The sequence below is a fragment of the Ictidomys tridecemlineatus genome, chromosome 10 (genome assembly GCF_052094955.1).
Source record: "Ictidomys tridecemlineatus isolate mIctTri1 chromosome 10, mIctTri1.hap1, whole genome shotgun sequence".
In the NCBI taxonomy this organism is placed as follows: Eukaryota; Metazoa; Chordata; class Mammalia; order Rodentia; family Sciuridae; genus Ictidomys; species Ictidomys tridecemlineatus.
In genome coordinates, this window is record NC_135486.1 from 137,195,479 (window position 1) to 137,217,270 (window position 21,792).

The following is a 21,792-nucleotide window of genomic DNA, read 5'->3' on the forward strand; positions in this document are numbered from 1 at the left end:
TTGGGAGCTTTGCATGTGTCCAGGTTTTGGATGTGTAGGCTCAGCACTGTAACTGTAGACCTGCATGCTCCTCACAGGGAGGAGAGTGCATTTGAGTCGGGGAGCATTTGCCTGGCAGGCTGAGGCCAGTCTTGAAAGGTGAGGAAGGTTCCAGTGGCATGAGTAAGCAGGGCTTGGAAGCAGGTAGGTGTGGTTCTGGGTAACAGGTTGTGCTGGACCAAGATGCAGAGATGGGATGTCAAAAGGCTAGTAAGGGGATGGACAGTAGGGTATAGATTGGCAGGGGCTGGAGAGAGGGATGGACCTAGGGTGTAGGTGTTGGCAGTGAGATCCTATAAGAGACTTCCCAAGAGTTTTCAGCATTCTGCCTTGGACTTGGCTCTGGGTAGTGGCTGCTCCCTCAAGGAGGTTAGGCTGGAGGCTGCAGCTTATGTCCTCCTGTTGCCCTGGCATTGGGTTGATGCTGGTTGTGTGCCAGGGATCATGGCCTGTGGACTTGCTGCTTTTCCGGTCAACTGTCATCGTAGTTTCTCTTCTGCCACACCTTCATTGTTAGGTGTGGCAGAAGAGAAACTACGATGACAGAGTGCGTACCCAGCTGGTGCTCAGGGTATGCACTCTTGAGGCCCTGGGTACAGTGCTGTAGGCAAGTGGTACCTGGGCCATGTTGGGCAGATTGGGGGAGAATAGAGCAGAGATGTGGAAGTCCTGAGGTTGGCTAAGGAGGGAGGAGCTGCTGGCTCCCTGCTGGGCTCTGCTTACCTGGTCTCTGGAGGGCAGCCACTGCGGAGCAGGCTGACAGCCACTGGGGTCTCAGGGGCAGAGGCCAAGGCTTGCCAAGTCCCTGTGTGCTGAGAGAGTGTACTGTCCCAGTTGCAAGTAGCCTCAAGCTCTGACCTTTCATCTTCTGTCTCCAGTGTCCATAAAGCCCTACCCTCTCCCTGACCCTGCCTCTCCCTCTAGGAGACTGACTGGAAGGTGTTGAAGCTAGTCCTCAGCAAGCTGCCTGAGTCGCTGCGCTACAAGGTCCTCATCTTCACCTCCCCATGCAATGTCGACCAACTGTCATCTGCCCTCTGCTCCATGGTAATCCGACCCATCAGGTCCTATGCTGACCCCTCCTACGTCATACACAGTGGACCTGGTATCGCCGGGTGGGGGCCACAGTCCAGTCTCCTTCACAGGACAGCAAGCCTCTGACAGGAGTTCATGCCATCCACAGCCTGCTAGGCAGACCTTGGTCTCCTCAGGCCTGGGGCCTTTGTGTGCAGTGCACACTATGCCTGGGGCCTGTGGGACTGTGGGAGTGCAGGGGACCCGTTCTACACCCAGTTTATGGGGTATCAGAGGTCCCTGGTTAAGGGCATGTTTCTGAGTATTTGTCCCTTCTCCCCTCTTCCCGTGACTTTTGGGTCAGCCTCTGCCTCTCTCATGTCACAAGCAGGTCCTTACCTGCTTCTCTGAAAAGGCAGACCCCTGCCAAGAAGGAAAGCAACTATTGGCCCAGGCTCTGCTGGGCTCCCCAGCACCCTCTGCCCCACCAGGAGATCTGGCCACTGGGCAGGGGGTTCATGGTAGGTTGTCTTGGTCATTAGCTCTCAGGTCCAAAGACCCTCGAGCGGCTCCGAGGCACCCCCGAAGGCTTCTCCAGAACCGACCTCCACTTGGCCGTGGTCCCGGTGCTGACAGCTCTGGTCTCTTATCACAGCTACTTAGACAAAGCCAAGCAGGTGAGGGATGGTGGGGGAGGAGCACGATGGTGTCTGGGACTTGAGATCCTGTCCTGAGCCAAAGAGACACACTGCCTCCTTCATGGACTGGCTGTTAGGCCAGAGCCAGGTGAGCTGGCTCTGTTTCCCACTTTGGCCATTTGTCCCTGTCTGCTGGCCAACCTGAAACTACAGGTGTCTGAATCCCTGGTGTTTCTGAACTCTCTGGGGGGGTCTGGGCTTTAATGTGGCCCTTGGGTATGCCTGTCTGGCCTCCTCTCCCCAGTAGCCTCTCTCCCTTCCAGAAGCATTCCCTGGCCTGTCCCTGCTGTGACTTTGGGAAGGATGACTAGGCCTATTTTGAACAGTAGGAAGGGCAGGCTGGGGCCCAGAGCTTTAGCTCCCTCTGTACCTACAGTCAGTGCAGAAAGCACACACAGCGCTCTTCTGGCCTGTGCTGCTGCCATCACCCACTGTCTCAGGAAATGGAAGCACTGGAGAGGTCAAGAGCCCACTCAAGGTCCTTGCACCTTCACCTTAGGCTCAGGCCTGCCTCTCCAGACCCCAGTTTTTTCCTGTGATGCTATTGGGAGCTCGCTCTGCATTCTCCTTTCCACAGGCTGAGCTTGGCAGACCTGTCCTAGGGTGTGCTCTGCCCCTCCTGTGTGGCTGGCCTGCCATTCTGGCATTACCCCAGAAGGTAGCTGGTAGCCTCACTGCGTCAAGCAACACCTCCCCTTGGCAGCACGGCCAGCCTGTCAGGGGGACCAAAACCAAAGGGGCTTTGGGCATAGCATGTCCTGGTTTCAGGATGGGTTGGGGAGCCAGATCCTGCTGGACAGTGGAGTGGGGTCAGGAAGGACCTGATTGGAGCAGCCCACTTGTGCAGGCTGCCTGGGTCTGCTCGGCTGGTGGCTGGCTCTGCCATAGTCATTTGGGGACCATATTAAGTTTTGCCCCCAACCCCTTTGGAGCCTCCCAGAACTAGCCAAAGAGATGAGGCCTGGGAGTGGACAAGATGGACAGCCCTCCGTCCCTGTGGGCAGGGCCTGAGTCGTCTTGCTTCCCGTAGCGTGAGATGGTTTACTGCCTGGAGCAAGGCCTCATCTACCGCTGTGCCAGCCAGTGTGTGGTGGCCCTAGCCATCTGCAGCGTGGAGATGCCCGACATCATCATCAAGGCGCTGCCTGTCCTGGTGGTGAAGCTGACACACATCTCTGCCACGGCCAGCATGGCTGTGCCGCTCCTGGAGTTCCTGTCCAGTGAGTATGTGCGGCCCCAGCTGTGAACCCATGTGCTCAGTGCACATGTGGGCAAGCATGCAGGGTGGACCCTCGGTTTGGGTTGTGCCTACTGTAGTGCCTGGTGCTGACCCCTCCCAGTCCCTGTCCCCCTGTGCGCAGGCTGGCCTGCCTTGGGAACCTGGCCATGGCACATCCTACCAGCTGCCTAAGTGGCCTTGGAGAGGCTGTTTCTTTCCTCCCTTGACATCATTGGAAAAATCTCCCCAACAGGAGATTCCCTTGACAGCCTCTGTCTGTCAGGGTACATACCACAACTGGGTGTTGCCACATCACCCCACTTTGTCCACTCCACTGTTAGATGGTGACTCCTGGGAGTTCAGGGTGCCTTGTCTGCCCCTTCCTGCCACCTTGTATGTATGTATCTGGCCAATAGCAGGCCTTAGATGTTGGGGAATCAGAACAGAGTGTAGGACCAAAGAGAAGACCTCTTGAACCACACAGGGGCTTTCTTGTGTATTCTTTTTATTTTATTTTGCTTCCCTGTGAAAACATAAAGACTGTTCTTAGCTTGTGGGTCATATGGGTACAGACTATATGCCAGGTTTGGCCTGAGGACTGTAGTTTGCTGGGTTGGAAAGGAAAGCCCAGGCCAGCATCAGGAAGATCATGTTCAGGTGGCCCTGGCCTTCCCTGTCTTGGACCAGAATGGCTATCCTGGCTTTTAGAGATAAAGCTCAAGACCCTAGTGACACTGCCAGTGGCCATGGTCTGCCTGCAGACTGGCCTGGGCTTCCCTCACGGTGGTCCTTGCATCGCAGCTCTGGCCAGGCTGCCCCATCTCTACAGAAACTTTGCTGCAGAGCAGTACGCAAGTGTGTTTGCCATCTCCCTGCCGTACACTAACCCCTCCAAGTAAGTGCTAGCTCCCAGGCCCTCCCGTTCCTCGCTGAGGCCTTGGCTCCTCTGCTTTCACCTGGCTGCTGCCCTCAGCCACTGCAGGGAGTACCAGGGCTGACCCTTTCTTCTTGCCTCAGGTTCAACCAGTACATCGTGTGCCTGGCCCATCATGTTATTGCCATGTGGTTCATTAGGTGTCGCCTGCCCTTCCGGAAGGATTTTGTCCCTTACATCACTAAGGTCAGCCCATGGAGTAGGGGCCTGTGTCTATTAGTGCCAGGATCCACTTCATCTGTGGAAGAGCAGGGACATTGGCAGGGGAGAAGGAGGAGGGGTTCAGTCTGCTGAGCCTGGCTCACTACCCAGCGAGATATGGACAGGCAGTGGAGCTGCCACCATCTTTTGGGTCTGCAGCTTGCCCCAGGCCTCCCATAGCACCACCTCACAGCTTAAGTCTGTCCTACTCCAGGGCCTGCGCTCTAACGTCCTCCTGTCTTTTGATGACACCCCCGAGAAGGACAGTTTCAGAGCACGGAGCACCAGTCTCAACGAGAGGCCCAAAAGGTTTGGGTGTGCTATGGGTGTGCCTGGTGTTGGTGTTGGACAGAGTGGGATCCCTGTGACCACTGCGGTGTATTTAGCTGGGGCTGGCCAGCTGCTTCTAGGCCAGTAAGTGGGTGTAGGAGCTGGGGTTGAAGGTGTGCCACCATATAGGGTCTGCTGGGGCAAGATGCCCAGGATTTGAGAGACTAGGCAGGGCCTACAAGGACCATTAATGCCTTACTCACCAGGCTGGCCTCCTATGGCCTTTGGCGTTTTAGATCCTGGGGGTTGGCATCTTGGCCTGCCTAGGTCACAAGTATGGTTGGATTTGCTGAGTTGGGGATTGGGGTGCTGGCTGTAGGTGTCCAGATTTGGGTCTCACTTCACCAGAGAAGCCCAGGGTCATGTCAGGGCAGCTGTGACTCAGCCTGGGCAGGGGAACCCTGTACACTCCCTGCTCAGCCCTGTGGCCTCTGGTTAACCCAGCCTGCAGCCAGGGCTGCCCTCTTCCTCCAGAGCTTGCTCACCTGGGGGCACGATCCTCTCTACCATCATGACCGCTTATGCCAAGTCTGACAAAAAAGCTGTGCTAGGCCTCTATGTTCTTGTCTGCACTTACTGAATGGCTGCCCCGCCTGCCTCCACTTCCTGCCCAGGCTTTCTTGGCTCTCCCTATGTGGGATACGGCACTTTCCAGTGCGACTTACACTTAGAAGCCACTTGCTCAGGCTGCTGGGGCTGGGGCAAGGGTGTGAGTTTGACTGTCAGTGGCCAGAGTCCCCTCTCTGGGCCTGGCCATCGTGGCCTTGGTGCCTCCTGGGTCCCAGAGCTGGGTGGGGACACCTGGTCAGCACAGCCTGGAACCTGCCGTGCGGGCGATCCACACGTTTAATTTGCACCAACGTCCTTTGTTTTGGTATCATTGTGAAACCTTGCTGCTCTCAGTCGCCTTACGAGTTGTATTTTTATGCGTTTTGTTTTCTGTCTCTTCCCTGCTAACTGTCCTTTGGCATGGTTCTTTTGTTCATCTCGCGGGATCTCTCCATCTTGACCCTGTGGCCTGGGACCTTTCCTCCTCACCCCTCCAATGGCTTGTTTTCCCCTTCCCGGGAGCTGGGCTCTCTGGGGCCTGGGGCTTCCTTCCTCACCTGGTAGTTTGAGGATAGCCAGAGCCCCCAAACAAGGCTCGAATAACTCCCCACCTGTGAAAGAACTCAAGGAGAGCCCTGCAGCCGAGGCCTTCCGGTGCCGCAGCGTCAGTGTGTCTGATCATGTGGTCCGCAGGTAGCGGGGCTGTGTCGGGAGGGGGGCACAGACCCGGAGCTTGGCCCGTGAGCACCCGGGTGGCGGTGCATGGGGCTGCTTGCATGACCTTGTTGCCTGTCCAGGGCTAGAGGAAAGCCTGACCCTGGCCCAAGGGATCCTGGTGGCCAGGGGTGGAAAGGTTGCATTCTGTCCCTGAGACCTGTACAGCATGGGCCGCTGCATGGCAACCTCAGAGGCCTGTCTGGACACCCTGGCCAGGGCAGCTGCTCTAGAAAGCTGGACAGCCAGTGGTAGCCTCCACAGGCTTGTCCCCAGAGGGCAAGGGCTTTTTCAAATTAAAGCAGGGCCTCTGCAGGTTCAATAGAGACATTCAGGTTTGAGTTTGGCTTTGTCACAGTCTGTAGAGTAGACTTTTCTTCTTGGACTTCCTTCTGGGAAAGGTCTACTTTCTGTGATAGCTGGAGGGGAACTGGGGACTTTGGTGGAGGGATGGTGGGCAGCTTGGGAAGGTCAAGCCAGCCCCCAGGCGTAGCCTCAATTATTTCTGCTGGCTAGACCCAGGGGCAGGCACAAGCTTTCAGAGACCGGTTCCAGGCAGCTGCCTACCTGTGGTCACCCTGCTGACTCAGGCTGCACTTAGCAGAGGGGATGCCTGTGTCCACCTAGAAGCCCCTCCTGGCCTCAACATCCCGTGCTCTGGGACCTAGCTTCTTATTAATGCCTGCTTTGGCTCCATCCACAGACTAGCCTCTTATGTTGGGTATTTGGCCAGGAGTTGGGGGATGGAGAGGCATTCTGTGAGGCTCCTGTCAGCTCTTTTTTAGCAAGTCTTTAATGTGGCTAAGGGCTGTGAAACTTGTGACAGCTAAACCTACATAAGCCCTTCACCTGGTCCCTGGGGTGTGTGGAGTGCTGCATTGGCCCTGTCTCTCACTGAGCCCAGCCCTCCTTGTCCTAGATGGAAGTAGTGGCTGTGTGGGCAGAATGCAATCCTGCTCTGATCCCCATGGTCTTTGACTCTGCATGATTAAGCTGTTCTGCTACAACCATGACTAACTCTCCTATGTGCTCGGGCAGAGGGGATGCCTGTCTCACCAATCTCTCAAATTTCTGCTCTGACCAGAGGGCCCAGGTCTTTCTTGCAAGGTGTTTCCCTCCTCCCTGGGATGATGTGGTCCACATGGTTTGCAAAGCTGCGGCTCAGTTGGCCGCTGCACCTGGTCCTGATGGGGTCTTTTGGAGCGAGGCCCTTTTGGCCTGTGCATGCATTGAGCTTTGCCCCTGGTGGTAGGTGTCTCGGCCATTCTTGGCACTCTGACCCTGGCCATGACTTCTTCTAGCAGGATACAGACATCCCTCACCAGTGCCAGCCTGGGGTCAGCAGACGAGAACTCCATGGCCCAGGCTGATGACAACTTGAAAAATCTCCATCTGGAGCTCACAGAAACGTGCTTGGATATGATGGCCCGATACGTGTTCTCCAACTTCACGGCAGTACCTAAAAGGTGTGACCTGGGCTCCAGGGGTGGGAGGTACAGCCTCAAGCCACACCATGGTGACAAGTGCAGCTGTGTAGGCCATCAGGGCCACTCTGGCCTTCAGGAGTGGTTTGCCCTGAGGCATCTCTGAGAGCCCCGCTCCAGACCAGCTGGAAGGCGACATTTTTTTGCTTTCAGGTCTCCTGTGGGAGAATTTCTCCTGGCAGGCGGCAGGACCAAAACCTGGCTGGTTGGGAACAAGCTTGTCACAGTGACGACCAGTGTGGGAGCTGGGACCCGCTCATTGCTGGGCCTGGACTCTGGGGATCTGCAGGCCAGCCCAGAGTCAAGGTGACTGCTCCTTCTCCCCCGTGCCCTGCTAGCCTGGAGACCTGGGGGAGTCCTTGTTTACCCTGTACATGGACACTTCTGTCCCTAGCTCCAACCCTGGCCTGCACGTGAGACAGACAAAAGAGGCGCCTGCTAAGCTGGAGTCCCAGACTGGGCAGCAGGTGTCTCGCGGGGCCCGGGATCGGGTGCGCTCCATGTCGGGTGAGTTCCCAGCTGCCTCCTTGGTTGCTGTTGTATGGGGAGGGCAGCACCCTCTGCATAGTCATGAAGTGAGGCCCTTGTGGCTGAAGGGCTTGCTTATGGTGCTAGTGTTTCGCATGGCCCTGGAGCAACTCTGGGCCTTGCCTGGCTCACCCCAAAGCTGTTTCTGCTGTACTTGAATGGGCCATAGTCCAGGTATGTCTGGGACCCCTTCGGCTAACCTGGGCCCACTGAGGTTAGCAACCTTAGAGGGCCAGGCCTGGGGCTGAGTGCTACCACTGTAGCACCCTGTAGACATTGGCCTGGTGCTTCCAGTCTGACCAGACCCTGGGAGGAGCTTCTAGCTCTGCACTAGTGGATTTGTACTGGGCAGGTAGTCACTAGCCCTCCCACCTGGTCCTCTGCAGGGGGACATGGCCTTCGAGTTGCTGCCCTGGATGCACCAGCTTCCCATATCCCAGGAGGCTGCACTTCTGCAGGACCACAGAATGTACCAGCTACAAAGCCGGAGAAGGCCTCTGTGGGTGCCCAGGTTCCAGCACCAGAGAAGACGAATCTGGCAGCCTATGTACCCCTGCTGACCCAGGGCTGGGCCGAGATCTTGGTCCGAAGGCCCACAGGTACTGAGAAGCCAGGTGGACTACTCTGATAAGGCCTACTCTGAGCTTGGGCCCCCCTTGGAAGGGGCCCCATCCCCACATAGTGGGATGGTTACCCTCCTGCTGTGGCCACACAGAGCAGCAAGCACAGGCCATCTGGGCTAAGAGATTCTGAAGATGGGTCTCCAGAGGCAGTGTGTCCAAACAGGCCTGCTCTGGGTGCACAGGCTGACATGGCAAAGCACCAAACAAGGCAGCCTGCACTGCAGAGGTTTGTTTTCTAGTCTGTAGACTGGAAATTCAGGCCAGCGAGCTGGCTCCTTCTGAGGCCTCCCTCCTGGACTTACAGATGTTGCTTTCTCCCTGTGTCCTCACATGGTCATCTCTCTACACATCTGTATCCTAATATTTTTCTTTTTTGATACTGGGGATTGAACCCAGGGATGCTTAACTATTGAGCCATATCCCTAGCCCTTTCTTATATTTTATGTAGAAACAGGGTCTTGTTGAGTTGGTTAGTGCCTTGCAGAGTTGCTGAGCCTGACTTTGAACTCATAATCCTCCTGCCTCAGCTTCTGGAGCATCTGGGATTACAGGTGTGCACCACCGTGCCTGGCTCTAATCTTACGAGGATACCATTGAGGCTGGAATAGGACCCGCTCACGTGATCTCACTCCTTACAGATGCTGTTTCCACATGCAGTCATCTTCTGAGGTCCTGTGGGTTAGGGTGTGATGTGGAATTCCGAAGGGATGTAACTTTTCCCATAACAGGCATCTCAGCCAAAAGGGCTTAGCAGAGGCCTGGAGTCCGGGAGGTGGTAGAAGAGGACACACAGTGCTGACCTACAAGGCTGTAGCAGGCTCCAGTTGCCCTGCAGTGTCCCTGAGATTGACCTAGAGTAGCAGAGTGCTTGGTGTCCAGCAGGGAGGACATGACCACAGCCTAAGTACAGGCATGTGCCATTGGGGATGGCACACGTGGAAGCTGCCCAAGGGGATAGCCAGTGAGAAGTGCTGGTCTGAGACTTGAGGGATGCTGCCCTGCCTTACCCAGGGAACACCAGCTGGCTGATGAGCCTTGAGAACCCACTTAGTCCCTTCTCCTCGGACATCAACAACATGCCCCTGCAAGAGCTGTCCAACGCCCTCATGGCTGCTGAGCGCTTCAAGGAGCACCGTGACACGGCTCTGTACAAGTCACTGTCAGTGCCGGCAGCTGGCACGGCCAGGCCCCCTCCTCTCCCACGCTCTAATACAGGTGAGCTCTGGCAGGGATACATGCAGGCCGTGAGCTGCCTGACTGGGGCACACGGTTCCCTCTGCTGAGGTCCCCCATACTATTGTCCTCGCACATCTTCAGGGGATTGCAGGTGCTCTGGGCCCTGATTTTGTGAGCAGGCTCCCATCTGTTGAAGGGACCCTGTTTCTTAGAAACTGATTCCTGCTGTCTGCCGCTCAGGTGCTGCTGGGGATGGCAGTGTTGGGAATGGGTAGAGCTCAATGGAGTTGGCTGCTGGCACCCTGTATAGGAGGCCCAGGGACCAGGGCTCCAGGAGACACCACAGGCAAACACACATTTGCCTGATTGGGGTTGGGGTGCCTGAGCCTGCCAGCCTGTGTGCTCCAGGCCTATTGGCCCCAACCTATGCTGCACCCTCTGGCCTCCCTCATGTGGCCGCAGATAGTACTTAGAGGCTGAAGATGTCTGCTGTCAGGAGAAGTTGGGGAGTGCTGCCCACCCAGAGGTCCCTGCAAGCTGCCTGGAGAGCCGGGAGCCCGAGTGCGCTGGCCCCGGCCGCCGCTGGCCCTCCCCTCTCTCCTCTCCAGGCTCGGGGTCTATGCCTGTCCTCTCTGCTCGGCCTGTGTGTAATCTCTGCTGCTGACGTGGCCGCTCACGTGGTTCCCTTGCAGTGGCCTCTTTCTCCTCCCTGTACCAGTCCAGCTGCCAAGGACAGCTGCACAGGAGCATTTCCTGGGCAGGTATTCGCGCATCCCTTTAAGGAATGATGTTTGCTGCAAAGCGCCGTCTGCTGCAGAGGCGCTTTCATCGTCCCTCATCTGGCCACCCCTCCATGACCCTGTCAGCCTCGCCGCCCTCGGGAAGCAGGGTCCCGACTGCATGAGGACACCTGTGCAGATGCCTTGCTTTGCAGTGGGAGCCCCTGACTTGTGCCTTTTGTGCCGAGCCCTGCTCCACGCTGCACGTGGCCTCCAGCAGGTGGGGTGGCCTGGTCTCTGGTGCAAGTGGGTGGCAGCTCTTGGGTACCAAGTTTGGCCTTAGGGCCCAGCTGAGCTGACCTTGCCCTGATTCATGGTGGCCTGCATCTGCCTTCATCACAGCTGGCCAGGGTCCCTGCAGACTGGCAGGAAGAGCAGTGTGCAGTGAGTGGGCTGCCGTGTGGGTGTCACAGGCTGCTTTGACCCTTGGCTGCTTCTCACCCACTGGCTGCCCTGATGCTGTGCGGAAAATGCTGTCTAGGGACCTTGGTCCCTCCCTCCTAGCATACCTGCTGTGGGCCTGGCTGGGACTTGAAGGCAAGCCTCTGGCCTCACAGTGGGCTCAGTCTGTCAATGGCGCTGTCCCCCACATCAGCCTCTTCCTCAGGTCCCAAGTCCTGGAGAAGCTCAGCCTCTTTCCTGGACCTCTGGGGGCTGGTCTCAGGGACTGCACCCCTCCCAAGCTGAGACCATCTTGAATGGGGCTTCTTCCTTGTCCTGCCCTCACATGCCCACCTTGCTGGAGGTTCAGAGGTGGCTTCTGGTGGACACCTGGGTGGGCAGAACTGGTGCTCAGTGACCCCTGTGATCCCATAGGAGGCCCCAGTGCAAGGGTCCAGCGACCTCTCCCCAGCTTGCTCCATGGTGACAGCAGCAGGCAGAGCCCTGTCCCTTCTGGTAGGGAAGAGCCTGGTATTCTGAGGCCACATGAGTGCCAGGGCCTGACCCAGCCCCCAGCAGCCCCTTCTGTGTTCTCTCAGACTCTGCTGTGGTTCTGGAGGAGGGGAGTCCAGGCGAGACTCATGTACCAGGGGAGCCCCCCGAGTTGGAGGATTTGGAGGCAATGCTAAGTGCAGACAGGCGTTGCCGGCGCTCTGAGGCTTACAGCAGGGTGAGTGTCGCAGAAGATGCCAGGACAGAGCCCTGCACCAGGGAGGTGGGGGGGCACCTGCAGGTGAGAGTCAGCCTGCACCAGACCTCCTGGCCCCACACTAGCTTGCCCTGTGAACCTGGCAGAATTTTATGTTTCTCATCTGAAAAAATAGCTAGCTATTCCACATTCCTCCTACTTGGGGCCATCTGAGTTCCCTCTGGCTGTCTGGGGTGGCCCCCATTTGCAGTGCCTTTGGTCCATGGAGTCCCAGATCCTTTGCTCAATATGGGCCCAGGGGGGTTGTGGGGACCGTAGATGCAGACAGAGGCCTCTGGAGAAACCTGACCAAGGTCCTTTTTGGGGTCTCACAGTCATCCTCAGCCTCCAGCCAGGAGGAGAAGCCCCACGCTGAGGAGCTGGCTGCGGGGGGCATCCCAATTGAGGCAGCAGTCTCCTCTGAGGGTGGCCGGCCCTCCGTGGACCCCTCCTTCCAGCCATCACAGCCCCTGAGCAAGTCCAGCTCCTCGCCTGAGCTGCAAACACTGCAGGACATCCTTGGGAACCCTGGGGACAAGGCTGATGCTGGCCGGCTGAGCCCTGAGGCCAAGGCCCGATCCCAGTCTGGGATCCTGGATGGGGGAAGTGTGGCCTGGGCAGCCCCAGGTGAAGAGGGCCGGGGCTCCGCCATACCCGAGGGTCCTTTGCCATCCAGTTGCCCCCGCTCTCCCGGTGGCCTCCGGCCCCGAGGCTACACCATCTCCGATTCAGCCCCATCGCGCAGGGGCAAGAGGGTGGAGAGGGACACTTTGAAGAGCAGAGCTGCAGCCTCCACTGCTGAGAAAGTGCCTGGCATCAACCCCAGGTAGGCCTCCTCCCATCCGCAGCTCCCAGACAGTACCTGGGGACAGGGCAGCTGAGTCACCCCAGGCAGAGCAGGCCAAGGGCAGGTCCTGTTGTCTTCCCTTGGCCAGTTAGGTGCTGGCCCTCTGCTCTCCCAGGGGTGGCCCTGAGCCCCAGCTCCACCCTCACTACCAACCCTTCCCCAGCTTCGTATTCCTGCAGCTCTACCACTCGCCATTCTTTGGTGATGAGTCCAACAAGCCCATCCTTTTACCCAATGAGGTAGGCACACCCTCCTCCCCAGGGAGGCCCCTGCTCTGGGCAGTGGTGGTCAGAGCCCAGCTGGTAGCAGGGACAACCCACCCAGGTAGGGCACTTCTATGGGGTGGGCAGGGCCGTGGGGTGGCCTCTGGCCAGGGCTCAGACAGGCTCTGTGTGGCTGCAGTCCTTCGAGCGGTCAGTGCAACTCCTTGACCAGATCCCTTCGTATGACACACACAAGATTGCTGTGCTGTATGTGGGCGAAGGCCAGGTGAGGCTACTGGGCTGGCAGGCCCTCTCGGGCTGGGTGGGCTGTGGGTTTCCTCCTGGGGCAGTGGGGGAATCTGCGCCCTCTGCCCCCTCCTCTGGGTACTCCCTTGTCCTCTGATGGTGTTTGTGGAGCCCTGTGCCAGGCACTCAGCTGTGAGGCTCATGTTTGGGCATGTGATAGGTGAGTCGTGAGGACTGTAGGGAGAGGTTCAAGAGCAGAAGGTGCAAAGGCCTCTGGGGCGGTCTGGCCCCAAATGAACACAGGAAGGTGGCCAGAGCTGGGGTGCCGCCTGTCTGGTAGCCTTGGTGGAGTGGGTGGGGTGCGGGGCTAGGCTTCTGGTGGGGATGGAACCCACGGCTCCTGCATGTTAGACAAGCAATGTAGAGACCACTGAACTACAGCCTCAGCACTCTGGGTGTATTTTGAAGAGAGCACTAACCTAAAATTTGCTGACCCGCTAAATATGGCATGGGAGAGGCAGGAATCCAGGGTGGTACCATGCCATCTGGCTGGGTAGCTGCCTGCATGGAGTGTGGACAGCAGCAGAGCTCGGGACCCTTGACAGCTGGGCTGGGTGCCACCCTGCTCCTCTGGCTCTCCCCACAGAGCAACAGCGAGCTGGCCATCCTCTCCAATGAGCACGGCTCCTACAGGTACACAGAGTTCCTGACAGGGCTTGGTAGGCTCATCGAGCTCAAGGACTGCCAGCCCGACAAGGTGTACCTGGGTGGCCTGGACGTGTGTGGCGAGGATGGCCAGTTCACCTACTGTTGGCACGATGACATCATGCAAGGTGGGCCACACCTCCTGTGCAGGAGTCATTCCTGGGGGCTGGGTGGTGTGGCACAAGGGCTGGCGGGCAGGCAGTGGCTGAGCTGCTGCCCTCAGCGGGGAGCTGTGTGCCAGCAGGGGCATGAGTTTGTGGCTCCAGTAGGCCCTCAGCTGCCAGAGAATCCAGGGACTGCCTGGTGGGAGGCACGGGGAGCTCCATTGAGACCCTCTGACCCCGGCCCTACACCCTGCATTGTACTGCCCTGCCTAGGGCTGTGCCTACCACCCAGCCCAGCCTCACTTGCCCACAGCTGTCTTCCATATTGCTACGCTGATGCCCACCAAGGACGTGGACAAGCACCGCTGTGACAAGAAGCGACACCTGGGCAATGACTTTGTCTCCATCATCTACAATGACTCTGGGGAGGACTTCAAGCTGGGCACCATTAAGGTGAGTGGGGTCCTTGTGTGTTGGGTGCTCAGGCAACACCTGAGCTCTGTCACCTACATCTTGCCTCTTGGACAGGTCAGAGGCCAAGGTGGCAGCACAGCTGGGATGGAGTGCCCAGGCCCACCTGAGGGGTCATGGCTGGGAATAGGTTGCGTGACAGCGTGGAGGCCAGGCCTGCCTGCTTTGTCTTCATGGCAGACCATGGGGCCATGTTGGTGGGCAGTGTGTCAGGGTACTGGAGCTGTGTGCCTGTGACCTAGGTGCTGCAGCATGTCCTGAGGTCCGGGTCAGGTCTGGAGTGGGCTGGGTATGGCTGTCCCCAGGCTGGTGAGGAGCAAGTTCAAGCACAGAGGCAGGTGGCAGAGTGTTGCCATCAAGGTCATGAGCCTCTATCACCAACAAGCCTGGTACTGAGGTCAGTGAGGCAGGAGGTGGCCCACAGACATGCTGATGACAGGATGGCCCTTTCCCACATCTGGGCAGGGCCAGTTCAACTTTGTCCACGTGATCATCACACCCCTGGACTACGAGTGCAACCTGCTGTCACTGCAGTGTAGGAAAGGTGAGGCTCGGGGATAGGTGGGGAGGCACAGGGGCTGAGCCCGGTGTGAGCACCTATCTCCCCAGACATGGAGGGCCTTGTGGACACGAGCGTAGCCAAGATTGTGTCTGACCGCAACTTGCCCTTTGTGGCTCGCCAGATGGCCCTGCACGCAAACGTGAGTGAAGGCAGATCCCGGGGCGGGATGGCAGGCACGTGCCCTGGACGGGGACTGACCACCCTGCCTCCCGGCCCCAGATGGCCTCACAGGTACACCACAGTCGCTCCAACCCCACCGACATCTACCCCTCCAAGTGGATCGCCCGGCTCCGCCACATCAAGCGGCTCCGCCACCGGGTAGGACGGATGAGGTTCCCTCAGAGATGTGCTGACAAGGGTTGGGCAAATTGTGTGCCATCCCTCCTAGGCTTGCTGCCAAGGCCCTCTTTCCCCCTCAGATCCGTGAGGAAGCCCACTACTCGAACCCTAGCCTGCCTCTGCTACAGATGCAGTCCACAGCCCACCCCAGAGCCCAGGCTCAGGCCTCAGCTGAGGCCACAGCCACCTGTGAGGCTGGCCAGCGGAAGCGCCTCATCTCCTCAGTGGACGACTTCACCGAGTTTGTGTGAGGCGAGCATGTGCCCAGGGCTTGCTGTGGCCAGGCTTGTGGCCACCTCCTCCCTGTCCCTCCACAGAGACAGTGTTCTGTATATATGAAAATAAATTGGCCATGTGTCCCCGGCGCTCAGACTCGGGTGCAGGTAGCAGTCAGACAGCTCCTTTATTTGACTTTGTCCGTTTTGTGGGGTTGGGGGCAGGATTGAGGCTATACCTGCAGCTGTGGCCCCAGAAGTGAGCATGCTCAGATCCTGGGTCTCTTGGGGACAGCCCCTCCCACATCAGTGGAGCCCTGGTGCTCACACCCAGGCCTCCACCTCACACACTTACACTGTCACACGCTCACCAACCCAGTCCTGGGAGCCAGCCCCAGGAGGGTCCTTTCTCCTGCCTGCCTGTAGCCCTTCACTCCTGCCCTTGCCTAGACCAGACACCAGACACCGGCAGGCCTGGGTGCTGCCTTGTCACCACCAGGCCCTAGGCAAGGGAGTGAAACAAAGGGTGTGGTGGTCCGGGGCAGCTGTGCCCCAGACTCTGACCCAGCCACAGGGCCTAGCTTCAACCACCAGGTCCATCAGCCCTAGTGAAAAATAGTGACATAGAAAAACACACATTTTAACCCTGTATAAATTACTAATGGTAGACACATGACGGGGGGCGGGGCACTGGAGGTGAGTGCGCTGCGGGGGTGGGAAGGAGAGGTAATAACTTAGGGGCGGACCACAGGAGGTGCAGCTCAACTCTCCTGAAAGCCTGGATCCTTAGCGAGGGGATATGGCTGCCCAGGGGTGGGCCGGGCACAGCCCGCTGTACCTGAGGACTGGGGGAAATAAGTTAGCGACTCAGAGCCAGGTTCTCGCTGGTCCAATGCTGCTGTTCCTGCAGGGAGCTGGGGAGGGGCCCTGGGTCCTGGCTGGTCACAGCCTCTTTAAAGTGCTGAAGCCCAGAGACAGGCAGACCCACCCGCCTGCTCCCTGGGAAACCTGCGTGTAGCTGTTCTGCCTGACCCGAAACCCTGAGGGTGGCAGAAGATAATACTGAGCGGTGTCCACCCTGGCTCCAAGGGGCCAGAGCAAAGCCACAGGCCCTGCCCCAAAGAAGGGGCATGGCCCAGATTCCCTGGGGCTAAGGACTGCTAGGGTGGACCTTGTTTTTAGCCCACAGGCATGGCCTGCTGCGTCCTATGGCCAGGTCCATACCCGGACCTGGCTGGGCAGGGTGGCTGGGCAGGAGTGGCCTGGCGCTGGGGGATGGTGAGGTGGGAGTCCTGCTGCTCCTGTGGCCTCGCAGGCTCTGTAGCTGCTGCTCCAGCCGGTAGACGTCCTCCGTGGCCTGGTTGAGGCGGTCAAACTGGGTCAGCAAGGCCTCAAACACAGCAAGGAGGCGGGAGGGCTCTGGCTCAGGCTCCCCCCGTGGCCCCGAGTGGCCCAGGCCCACACTCAGCCCGTCCTGCTGGCTGGAGGCAGTGGAGGGGTGTGAGGCACTGGAGCCAGCGCTGGGTGGGAGTGCGCCTGGGGAGGACTTGGAGCCCCGGGACGAGCGGGAGGGCAGTGGTTCCATTCCTTCAAAGCGGACCTTGTGGCGGAACTGGGGGCGGCACAGGGGCTCGGTCAGTCCGGCTGCACCCTGGGCTCGCGGGGCCCAGGGTGCGTCCCTCTCCCCCCCACTGGGCCGTACCCACCTCTTTGACCTTACTGAAGCCCATCCAGAGGCGCAGCCTGCGCAGAAACAGCTCCACCATCTCGTAGTCCTGAGGCTCCCAGGCTGGGCGGTATAGCTCTCCCCGCAGGGCATGATAACGCCAGTGCAGGAGGACCGCGCCCAGCCTCAGGGCACCCCACAGCCGCAGACCCCAGAGCCCCACACACAGCAACGGGGACAGGGTCCAAGAATCAGCGGGACAAAGGTTGGGGCCCCGGGACCCTGGGCACAGCACTAGGAGTGTCCGGGCCGCGTTCAGGAGGGAGTCCATGCAGGAGACCAGCTGTGGGGAAGCAACACCAGTGAGGGAGTGAGGTGGTGGCCAGGCCAAGGCCCTCCCCGAGGGTCCCCTAGCACAATCACCTACCAGAACAGCCAGCTGGGCATAGGCCACGCCGAGCACAACCAGTCCTAAGGTGGCTCCTGCAAGCTCCGGCAGGGCGCGGCAGAGCGACTTGCCAAAAACTGACCACTGTCGAACGAACCGTAGCTGCTGCGCGGCCTGCAGGTGGGGGGCGTCAGCCTGCGGTGCTGGGTCTGTGCCCAGCCCCGTGCCTGCCTGTCCCGTCCTCACCTTGACCAAGAGCAGGAAGAGCAGTGAGGCGGCCAGACCTCTGGCAACCGCACTCAGCTGTGCGACTTGGTCGAAGCTTGTGAAGTGGCGCGGGCGACCGCTCACAAAGCGGGCCCACTGGCGGTCAGCGGCACCCAGCTGGGCCAGGCGCACCAGCGCCGTGGACGCGGTCAGCGCCACCAGCAGCCACCGTGCCCAGGCCCCAGGCTGTACTAGGCGAAGGCAGCCCTGTCTGTGCCAGGTGCGCACCTCCGCTACTGAGAAGTACATTGCGAACAGCAGCAGGCACACCTGTGGGTGGTCGCAGGCGAGGTCAGGGGCCTGCGGGGAGGAGCCTGCAGGGGAGGGGCCGGCTGGGAGGGGAGGGGCGGGCCGGGACTGAGGAGACCCCACCCCTCAGGTGGAGGGGCCAGGCCCAGCCCTGCTAGCAAACTGCTTACCGAGGTGAGCAGAGGCAGCGACAGTCCGGAACTGAGGCGCCGCAGTGCAAATGGGCGGATGCTGAGGGCCGCCAGGGCGCGGCCAGCAGTGGGGAACTCGAGGCGCAGCGTGATGGCGGCATGCAGCCCTACAGCTGGGCTGTAGCGCGTGAGCTCCACGAACACTGCACGGCTCCTACACGGGAGGGCACGGTCGGTGGGATAGGTCATGCAGAGAGGGCCTGATAAGGGCAGGGGGCGTGACGCAGGATGGTGGGGAAGACTAGTGACAAAGCCACGGAGACCTGGCTGGGAGGGAGGCTCAGAGGCCTGCAGGGGAAGCAGCTGCCAGGACAGGCGGTGCCCACCTGCTGTCCAGCCAGTTGTGCAGCTGCAGGAAGCCCAGCCTCGCACGGCTCTCCTCAAGATTCAGGCCCAGCTCCTGCACGTAGCCACCGCTGTCGTACACGGCACAGTATCCCCAGTACCAGGCACTGTGGGGAGGACCAGTATTGGAGCCATCCCAGCCTGCAGGCACCTGGGAGCCAGCGGCTGGCGAGGGGTTCCTCTAAAGGCCCCCTCCCACCTGTAGGGGCCCCAGGGCCCTGGCTCTGCTCACCCCAGCATGTCAGGAGCAGAGTAGGTCCAGGACTCAGAGTCATTGTGGGCTCCACTCTGCCAGCCAATGCCATGGTCACTGGTGCTGAAGCCTCCTGCGGCTGAGCACACGGGCACTCCTGAGCCCAGAGGGTCTGGCCAGAGTGCTAGAATGCAGAGGAGCCCAGGTCGCGGTCACCCCCCAAACAGGCAAGGTCACTGCTCTACCAGCTGGGTTAAGTTACGCTGCCTGACCTCCCAGAACCTTCCCAGAAACCCAGGAGGTAGATATTGTCCTCTCTTGTTTTACAGAAAGGAAGCTGAGTCAGGATGAGGGTGAACATCACACAGCTAAGCTATGCAGCTGAAACATGGCAGCCACAGCTGTATGGATGGAGCAAGGGTAAGTGTAGACAGCTCCACCTGCCTCACCTTCTTGCAGCCGCACTTGCCGCAACCGCGGGGGCCCCAACTCGGGGCTGGACTGGTTCCCGTGGACGTAGGGCAGCAGCACATGGGACATCCATGGCCAGAACTCATCAGACCTGCCATCAGTGGAAGACAGAGTCACACACTCCAGCCAGTAGCTTCCCTGTTCCACTTGGCCAGAGTCCCAGAAAGCTCTATAGCTGCAGCATGAGAGGAAAAGGCTAGAGCATGGTGCCTTGTCTGTCCTAGGGCTGTGCTGTGCACCGCGGCATGTGTAGCAGTCTCCCTGGTCTCTGCCCACTGGACACTGGTCGCACCTCTTTCATTGCTTACAACCAACATGTGTCTAGATATTTCCAAATGTCCTCAAGGGGCTGGGCTGATCTAAGCAAGATCAAAGTTGGTCTTGGTGGACATCAGTGTCACCTTGGCCCAACAGACAAGTGTGTGTCCTGGGGTGTCCCTACCGAGTGATGGCCAAGAAAGCCCGGCTATCCAGCTCCTGCTTGATGGCACTCTGCAGACGGTAGGCATGGCCGTGGCACGAGACGTCTCCATAATTGGCCAGCAGCGTCACCAGCAGGAAAACCATGTACACCAAGAGGTTCTGGGGACAGGGATAGTGTCGCTGTGAGTGGATCCCAGGCCACAGCATCAGGGCAGGGGTTTGGGATTGCTGGTCAGCAAACCATCCCTGGCCAGGGTATCTGGCATTAAGGAGCAGCACAAATGCCCCACCAGGGCCTCTCCTGGAGGCAGACACACAAGCAACTCAAGAACAAGGCTACTGCGCCCAGGGCCCTATAAAGCCAAGTGGGAGCCAGGCATGGTGGCCCACACCTGGAATGCCAGCTCTTGGGAAGCTAAGGCAGGAGGATCTCAAATTCGAGGCCAGCCTCAGGAACTTAGCGAGACCCTAAGCAACTTAGTGAAACTCTGTTTCAAAATAAAAAATAAAGTGCTCCGACATGGCTCAGTGGCTAAGTGCCCCTGGGTTCAATCCCTGGTTCCCCCCCATGACCCACCAAAACAAACAAAAAAAAGGGCTGGGGACGTGGCTCAAGCGGTAGCGCGCTCGCCTGGCATGCGCACCGCCCGGGGTTTGATCCTCAGCACCACATACAAACAAAGATATTGTGTCTGCCGAAAACTAAAAAATAAAATATTAAAATTAAAAAAAAAAAAAACGTGAATGGGAGCAGGGATTTGGGATGTCCAGCAGCATGGAGAGGGGCTGGTAGGTTTAAGGGGTGAGGAGTCAGGGCAGGAGCTGCAGCACTTCAAATGCCCACCAGAGGGCATTCTGTGGTCAAGAAAGGGGGACATGCATGTGCTGGCCAGGAACTAGGAGTAGGGGGATAGAGAGCAGGTGCTGCTGCTGAGGCCCGAGCTCACCCTCAGCATGCCATGCAGCCTCTTGACCTTGCGGGCTTCCTCCTTAGCCAGGAAGAGTGCAAAGCCATGGGGGGGGCGCACCCGGGGCACTCGCTCGCTCACGGGGGTCACAGCTGGACTCTCCACCAAGGTGTCGTCTTCATCTGGGTGCAGCCGCTTGGCCACCAGTGAGAAGTACAGGGCTTCCAACAGGACCTGAGGTGCAGGTGGCATCAGCAAGCCAGCAAGAGGCCGGCGGCCCCACCCCATCCAACCCACTCACCTTAAGTGGCTCCACCCCCTGCCAACCCACTCACCTTAAGTGGCTCCCAGCCAAGGAAGGAGGCCAGGAAGCTGGAGCTGCTCGAGAGGAGCCACATGACGCTCACGTTTGGGGGGAAGCTGGCACCGACCCACCCTGAGACCCCCACAGCCACAGCCACCAAGAGCAGGCTGAGCCCATGAGCCAGGGAGGCACACCATGTGGGCAGCAGGTGCTTCCGCAGACTCTCCGCTAGTCCTGAGGACAGAGATAGCTGTGTGACTGCACGCCCAGAGGGAGGGTGTGGAAGGAGTATCTGACCTATGAGCGCACCTGTCCTGGAGAGCCCTGCCAACGGGGGCTGTTGCCCAGTCAGGCCCGGGCTGGGTGGCTGCTTCTCTCCCAGCCTCTGCAGTGTCAGTACTTCCATCTTCTCCCCTGGAGCACTAGGCCTGAGGCACAGGGCAAGAACCATGGACTCTGCACACCTCCCAGGCAGGGGCACTGCCATGGCCCACACTCATCTGCTGGGCAGTTCCCAAGCCTCTCCTAAGTCAGGTGGGTGTGGTGCTGGGAGCTCAGAGACACCATGGCCACTCTCCCCTTGCTTCTTGCTTACACACCCACTGCCCAGCACATCCTAGGGAAGCCCTCATCCCTCTGAGACGGGAAGCAGGGCTAGTTGGTCTGGGTTCCCACTGCCCCAACCAGACCCATCTCAGGATGACCTCTCCCTCAGGAACAAGCACTCACAGGCCAGTGAGCAGGTCTGACTCTACATGGGCATCTTGGGCAGGAGCCAGGCTGCTGGCCCCTTCAGCCAGGACCCGGCGGATCAGGTCTTCGTCTAAAGGAAGCAGGACACATCAGGCAGGGTTGGAAACCCAGGGTTCAGGCCTTCCCTCCTTCCCACCCTGGCTCACCTGAGGCTGAGAAGTATTTGGAAGGTGAGGAGGGGCTGACCAGAGAGAGGCCATCCTCCTCTGGGCCCAGTCCATGGCCCAGTTGGCCCCGAGCCAGGCGCTGCAGGGTGCTGCCCATGATGGATGGGTCGCTGAGCAGGTCTGGCCAACTGAGTGTGCCTTCGCTGGATGGCCAGCACACTAGGCTGTGGGGTAACACGGATCAGCAAGGGTTCAGGCGGGGGACACACCTCTGCATCTACTTGAACCAAGCCCAGTCACACACATAGCTATGCAGGCATTGAGCACAGGGGCATGGGTAACCTGAGCAGACCTGTGGGGACAACATGACAACGCCAGAGACCACACATGCTGGACAAGGGCACACAGATAGGCACAG

General features: G+C 59.2%; 2 protein-coding genes across 17 annotated transcripts in view; one reads left to right on the top strand and one right to left on the bottom strand.

Annotated features, from left to right (window-relative positions):
• Tsc2 (TSC complex subunit 2) overlaps positions 1-15,287 on the top strand; it is a 35,152-nt gene extending 19,865 nt beyond the window's left edge. The window contains exons 20-42 of one of the 9 annotated variants that reach the window (XM_005337803.5): positions 964-1,086; positions 1,596-1,730; positions 2,782-2,971; positions 3,772-3,865; positions 3,988-4,090; positions 4,320-4,414; positions 5,549-5,677; positions 7,000-7,164; positions 7,336-7,488; positions 7,577-7,689; positions 8,097-8,309; positions 9,345-9,548; positions 10,202-10,270; positions 11,269-11,399; positions 11,753-12,243; positions 12,428-12,503; positions 12,667-12,753; positions 13,360-13,546; positions 13,836-13,975; positions 14,459-14,537; positions 14,603-14,694; positions 14,775-14,873; positions 14,975-15,287. In XM_005337803.5, coding sequence (XP_005337860.1) covers positions 964-1,086; positions 1,596-1,730; positions 2,782-2,971; positions 3,772-3,865; positions 3,988-4,090; positions 4,320-4,414; positions 5,549-5,677; positions 7,000-7,164; positions 7,336-7,488; positions 7,577-7,689; positions 8,097-8,309; positions 9,345-9,548; positions 10,202-10,270; positions 11,269-11,399; positions 11,753-12,243; positions 12,428-12,503; positions 12,667-12,753; positions 13,360-13,546; positions 13,836-13,975; positions 14,459-14,537; positions 14,603-14,694; positions 14,775-14,873; positions 14,975-15,145 — 3,339 coding nt within the window. In that variant the 3' untranslated portion in view covers positions 15,146-15,287. Of the gene's footprint in view, positions 1-963; positions 1,087-1,595; positions 1,731-2,781; positions 2,972-3,771; positions 3,866-3,987; positions 4,091-4,319; positions 4,415-5,548; positions 5,678-6,999; positions 7,165-7,335; positions 7,489-7,576; positions 7,690-8,096; positions 8,310-9,344; positions 9,549-10,201; positions 10,271-11,268; positions 11,400-11,752; positions 12,244-12,427; positions 12,504-12,666; positions 12,754-13,359; positions 13,547-13,835; positions 13,976-14,458; positions 14,538-14,602; positions 14,695-14,774; positions 14,874-14,974 lie in introns of those variants that run through there. The other 8 variants (XM_013364010.4, XM_013364011.4, XM_078024429.1 and 5 more) reach the window with 8 other exon arrangements.
• Positions 15,279-21,792, bottom strand: part of Pkd1 (polycystin 1, transient receptor potential channel interacting) — a 42,442-nt gene continuing 35,928 nt past the window's right edge. For 4 of the 8 annotated variants that reach the window (XM_078024428.1, XM_078024423.1, XM_078024424.1 and 1 more), the window contains 14 exons: positions 21,414-21,598; positions 21,244-21,337; positions 20,824-20,942; positions 20,546-20,748; positions 20,250-20,444; positions 19,322-19,461; positions 18,858-18,970; positions 18,448-18,592; positions 18,197-18,322; positions 17,850-18,024; positions 17,410-17,700; positions 17,203-17,337; positions 16,816-17,118; positions 15,279-16,721 (listed from right to left, as the gene is read on the bottom strand). In XM_078024428.1, coding sequence (XP_077880554.1) covers positions 16,260-16,721; positions 16,816-17,118; positions 17,203-17,337; positions 17,410-17,700; positions 17,850-18,024; positions 18,197-18,322; positions 18,448-18,592; positions 18,858-18,970; positions 19,322-19,461; positions 20,250-20,444; positions 20,546-20,748; positions 20,824-20,942; positions 21,244-21,337; positions 21,414-21,598 — 2,686 coding nt within the window. In that variant the 3' untranslated portion in view covers positions 15,279-16,259. Of the gene's footprint in view, positions 16,722-16,815; positions 17,119-17,202; positions 17,338-17,409; positions 17,701-17,849; positions 18,025-18,196; positions 18,323-18,447; positions 18,593-18,857; positions 18,971-19,321; positions 19,462-20,249; positions 20,445-20,545; positions 20,749-20,823; positions 20,943-21,243; positions 21,338-21,413; positions 21,599-21,792 lie in introns of those variants that run through there. The other 4 variants (XM_078024427.1, XM_078024426.1, XR_013427071.1 and 1 more) reach the window with 4 other exon arrangements.